This window comes from Teleopsis dalmanni, chromosome 1, assembly GCF_002237135.1.
Source record: "Teleopsis dalmanni isolate 2A chromosome 1, ASM223713v2, whole genome shotgun sequence".
Classification (NCBI taxonomy): domain Eukaryota; kingdom Metazoa; phylum Arthropoda; class Insecta; order Diptera; family Diopsidae; genus Teleopsis; species Teleopsis dalmanni.
Genome location: NC_051846.1, coordinates 119333621 through 119339682, shown reverse-complemented (window position 1 = coordinate 119339682; position 6062 = coordinate 119333621). Strand labels below are relative to the sequence as shown.

The following is a 6062-nucleotide window of genomic DNA, read 5'->3' as shown; positions in this document are numbered from 1 at the left end:
TTTCAAATTAATTGATATTAATAAATTATCAAACAACACTTTTTCAATAATAATAAAACGTAAATTATTAAAGTAATAATTTTAATTACATTGATAATTAGAACGTTACTTTAAACAAAGAAATAAATAATAATGACATATTAATTAAATGAGTACATAAAATAAATAATAAATAAATAAAATCAATAGTAAATAAATATAAATGTAGATTTGTTTAAAATTTTACTGCACCGTGCATCGCATTGCCAACCTTATTTGCATTAAAATACGTTCCACTTTTATCTTTTACATACATTCCACATTGAACCAGAAAGTGAACCAGATCAATTGCTGGTTCACCCCATTGTTTTTGTTTTGCATGTAAAATTGAGCGGATCATGTTTGCTGAAACACAGCTATTGTCACTTGATAAAAATGCTGCCTTTACCCGATCAACACTTACCCGCAACAGTTTTCCTTTGATTAGAAGATCATACGTCTTGTCTGAACGCCTCACAACCTTAAATGGCCCATCGTACGGTGTTTTTAATGGTGGGCGGACACAATCATCCCTCAAAAACACGTGAGTAGCATGTTGTAGTTCCTTCTGTAAGAATACCTTTTCATTTGAGTGATTTGATGTAGGAACTGATCGTATTTGAGACATCATCTGTCTCATGTTTTCTACGAATTCATGTTCTGGGATTTTGTCATTATTACCTTGCTCCAGAAAATCGCTCGGTAAGCGCAGAGTTGTTCCATATACCATTTCTGCTGGAGTTGCTTTCAGGTCTTCTTTAAAGATATTTCGAAGCGCTAACACAATCAAAGGTATTGCATCAGACCATTGATGTTCATGCTTACATTTCATTGCAGTTTTCAGAGTCCGATGAAAACGTTCAATCAAACCATTTGCTTAAGAATGACGTGGACTAGTTCGGATATGTTTGGCACCAATGAGTTTCGCTAATTCATTAAACAGTGCTGACTCGAACTGTCTTCCTTGATCTGTTATGATCTGCTTCGGAACGCCAAAGTGCATGATCCAACCATTGATGAGCGCTGTGGCTACCGTGCTGGCATGTATATCCTCGATAGGGACTTCCGCTGGCCATCTGGTAAACCGATCGATACATGTAAGGCAATATCGGTAACCGTTTGACGATGGTAGAGGCCCAATGAGGTCAATGTGGATTACAGCGAACCGCTCATTTGGTACGTCAAAATTCAAAATTGCTGATCTATTATGTTGCGTGACTTTTGCTCGTTGGCACGGAAGACATAATTTAACACGCTCCGCAATGTCTTTTGCCATGCCCGGCCATACGAAACGTTCTGCTATTTGCTTAATAGTGGCTCGCCGACCAGCATGTGCTAAATTATGTATTGAATTAAAGACGCGTTATCTAAACTGTTCAGTTACAAAAGGACGCACACGATTTGATGATACATCACATGCAATTTCCTTAGATGAATTTGGAATGAGTATCCATTTCAGTTGAAGTGCAGATTTATTCGTTTTAGACAGAAAACCATTTGTTTCAATGTCGGTTTTCTGGCTTTCTGCTAATTGATCAAAGTCAACTAAATCTTCATTGCTGACTGCTTCGATACGTGACAGAAAATCAGCTACCGGATTATTCTTACCAGCTATATGCATAATGTCAGTTGTGAATTGACCGATGTAATCTAAATGTCTTAGTTGGCGTGGCGATGCCTTTTCCGGTTTCTGTCGAAATGCATACGTTATCGGCTTATGATCAGTGAAAATAGTGCAACGTCTACCTTCAATCGCATGTTTGAAATATTTAACCGATTGGTAAATCGCGAGCAACTCACGGTCGTACGTGCTGCACTTGACTTGAGTATTCGTCAACCGCTTTGAGTAAAACCCCAAAGGCTCGAGTTGTCCGTTATTGATTTGATTTAATGCAGCGCCAACAGCTACGTTACTGGCATCCACGTGAAGTACAAGGTTTGCGTCTGGAATTGGATGAACGATTGTTGTTGCATTAATTAAGGCTTCTTTGTATTCCGCAAATGCGTTATCTGCATCCGCGGTCCATTCAATAACAGTTTTGTCCTGTTTTTTGTTACCCTTAATTAAGTTCTGAAGCCGTCCCTGGATCTCCGCCGCTTTTGAAATAAAACGTCGATAAAAATTGATAATTGCAATGAATCGCCGTAGCTCATGCACTACCTTTGGTTTTGGAAAATTTGCAATCGTCTCAATTTTCTTGCCTGGGGGACGAATTCCTTTGTGATTAATGAGATGACCAAGAAATGTTACTTCTTCCTCTGCGAACACACATTTTGCAATGTTTATTTTCAAACCATGTTCCTGGAGACGTTGTAGCACGCTGCGCACATGTTGTATGTGCTCGTCTATGTTATCGGATGCGATGCAAATATCATCAATATAACATATAGCAAACTTAAGTCCGAAAAGAACTTGGTCCATGAATCTTTGAAATGATTGTGCTGCATTACAAAGTCCAAAAATCATCACATTAAATTCGTACAGGCCGAAAGATGTAATTATTGCTGTTTTTTCTCTATCCTCTTCAGCAACCGGTATATTAAAGTATGCCTTTTCTAAATCCAACGTTGTAAAAATGCGTTTTCCATTTAGCGAATGCGTGAAATCTTGCATGTGTGGAATAGGATAGCGGTCAGGAACTGTTTGGGCATTAAGTCAACGGTAATCGCCACAAGGTCGCCACAAACCATTTCCTTTTTGCACCATATTTAGTGGACTCGCCCATTCATTCTTGGATGGTCTACAAATTCCTTGCTTCAACATATACTCGAACTCCTGCTTGGCTGCTTGCAGTTTATGCGGATTTAGCCGCCGTGCACGTGAAAAAACAGACGGACCAGTGGTGATAATCTGGTGGCGAACCGTAGTCTTAGGCTCGTTATTGTAGTTATATGAAACAGGCATTGTCACCTCCTTGAATGAGTTTAGAAGCTCTTTGAATTTGTGGTCATTCTGAATGGAAAAGACTGGCTCATATCCAGTGTGTTCCGATGCACATTGGGTACTCAACTTTGTTTGCGTATCGCTCAGGCATCTACGTTTTACATCTACCACAAGACCGTAATGTTTCAAGAAATCGGCGCCCAAAATTGGTTTTGAAACATTGGCGATTATAAAATTCCAATCGAACTTCCTACGAAGGCCCAAGTTCATTGACAGCAACTTGTTACCGTAGGTTGGAATAGCCGAACCATTCGCTGCATACAATGATCGCAATGTTGATTGTAGCTTGGAGTTTTTGAATCAAGACACTGGTAGTATTGAGAGATCAGCTCCAGTATCTATCAGGAACTTGAATTGTGTTTCGATCCGTGATGAACAGGCGGCTAAACATATTTACTAATTGGACTTCATCGGCCGCCACCGATGAAGTCTTTATTGGTTTCTCTGTTGATTGAAACTACACGGCAAGGAACATTTTTTTGCTTCCACACCGAAACGATAGTGATAGTAACACATAGGATAACGTTTTACTTGTGAATCAGTACGGGTTGAATGATGTCGCTTGCGATCTGGAGTTTGAGATCTTGTTCTGCTTCGTCTTTGTGCAGTTTTTATTTCCGCAACCTGTTTACTCAAGGCGTCTATGACTTTCATGATATGATCATTATTCTGTGCAGATGTGTTGATAACAGCTACAGAATTGTAGTTTCCCATTTCCAACATCAGATCTGCCTGCTGCGCACATTTGTCCAAGTCAGCCTCCGAAATTGAAACGACTGCTCGCACTGCTTCAGGCAAACGATCCAGCCACAATTGTTTTATTGCTCCATCATTCATGGCGCCGCTGGCTAAATCGCGCATGGTGCGCAACAAATGTGTTGGCTTGCTATCACCTAACTGGCACTCCTGAACTAGTCGCCGCAGTTTTCGATTTTCGGAGTCTGCAAAGTCTTGAATTAGTCGCTTCTTAATCGCTTCGTATTTTTCTACAGCAGGGGGAGCACGAACAATGTCCGCGATATTTCTTAAGGTAGCGCTGTCAAGACTGCCGACTACATGATCATATTTTGTTTGGTCAGTTGTGATTCCTGCGTTTCTAAATTGAGATTCCATCTGGATGAAGTAGAGGTCTGGATCCCTCTTACAGAATGCTGGTGCTTTGATTCCGATACGACAAATGTCACCTCGAGGTTGTTCATTTCTGTAATCATTTGATACATTACTATCTGCAGGAATGTTATTTCTATCCAGTGCGCTATTATTGCTTGCCTCTACTTGCGACATTTTCGATCACGTCGGGGTCACCAATTGTAGGCTTATCCTACTTAATTTAATTTTATTTATTTATTAAAACAAACCGTCAAAAGAATGACAACCTTCTTTTTTACTCAATAAAAATATCATTAGTTTTTTTAAAAATTTTCTTTTCATGACCAACTCATCTTATTTTCAATAATTTATTTGTCCGAATTTGCATGGCCAACCTAGATCATATGAATATGTAACCGCCACAACATCAAAAAAATGTTAGACCATAATATAATAAAAGAAAGTAATTCAGCTTATAATAGTCCTTTGTGAGTGGTACCAAAAAAGGTAGACAAGTCCAGAGTGCAGAAATGGCGAATCGTTGTTGATTACCATAGATTAAATGAGGCTACGGTGAGCGATAAATTTCCAATTCCTAATATAGATGAAATTATGGACAAACTTTTTTTTTTTGTTTGAAATCCATTTATTTTATTACAATCTGTCAGTTTGAATGACAATAACTAATATGTATAATTATAAATCGTAATAATAATTATTACGATCTAAAAAAGAAAGCCACGTATGGACTATACCCAGTGGCATATCCATATATATTTAAAATAACAATGTGTGATCTACATATACGTATCTAAAATATCTCTTAATGTTTTCCTTCTCAGCCTTGTAAAAGTGTTGGAAGGGGACATTAGTTGTGTAACCAGCGTGTTTGGGTGCATAAGCGTCATGCTTTTACAAACCGAACGGATTTTGGCAAAAAATGACCTCATGCTCTCCGATTTGGCTGAAATTTTTTTTATGAGCTCCTTTCATAAAATAAGAAGTACGGGTCTTCTCGGGAAAAAATTTTGTGATCTTTTTCCTAGGAGATATGGACCCATGGGGTTTTGAGAATTGGCATAGTAGACACATTTTCAAATCGCTATATCTCAAGTTATATTAAAAGTAGAAACTTGAAATTTACAGCGTTTCAAAGATAATTGATTGAACTTTTATAAAATTGTTTCAACAATTAAAATTGTTTATATTTAAGTATTTAAGTAAATTTTCTTAAAATATATCTCCTGGGATTCCATTTTTATTATTTTTTTTAGATTTAGTTTTAAATTTTACTACAAAATAAAAATTTTTAGGATGCTATTAGTTTTTGAGATTTTTTAATATTTTTTTCTCCCGCAAAACACATCAAGCACATGCGTACTTCATTTTTATTGAATGAATTTTCAAAGAATATACTACATATATTCTTATAAAATATTATTGATTTCGATTAGTAATAAAACTCTACATAAAACCCAAAAATTTCAGGACGATATTGTAATTAGAAGTATTTTTAAAAAATTATTTATCCTTCATATTACACCAAACACATACACACGATTTTTCAGTACAAAAAAAAAGGAATATGTCACACAAATTTTTTTTTTATTTTTGATTCAAATTGATATATAAATTCTACTTCAAAAATAATTATTTCCACTGTGATATTCATTTTAGAAGTAATTAAGAAAAATTAATTAATCAGGTGTCTTTCACTTTACTCATACGCACCAAAGTGCCATGAAATCAATTTTCGAAGGAAAGCGATACAAAAACCTTTTACTTTTTATTTCTGAATTAAATTTATCATTAAATTCTACATAAAAATGAAACTTTTAAGGACGTTAGTATTCTCAGAAGTATTTTTATTGAATAAATAAATCACAAATTTAAAATTTTTAATATTCCTGCGGATAACTCTAAGAATAGCGATGAAGAAGATGACTCGCATCAATTTTAAAAAATCTGCAGGAAAAGTTTAATGGCACAGCAGATAGAACTATGAAAATAA

General features: G+C 36.2%; 1 protein-coding gene across 1 annotated transcript; it reads right to left on the bottom strand.

Annotated features, from left to right (window-relative positions):
- Positions 1-3394: 3394 nt before the first annotated feature.
- LOC119665743 lies at positions 3395-4246 on the bottom strand. Its single transcript, XM_038074981.1, has one exon. It carries the CDS (start codon positions 4244-4246, stop codon positions 3395-3397), a length of 852 nt encoding a protein of 283 aa, XP_037930909.1.
- Positions 4247-6062: the final 1816 nt, after the last annotated feature.

Coding starts and splice junctions, on each gene's coding strand:
- LOC119665743 (XM_038074981.1), bottom strand. CDS start 4,246: ATGTCGCAAGTAGAGGCAAGCAATAATAGCGCACTGGATAGAAATAAC.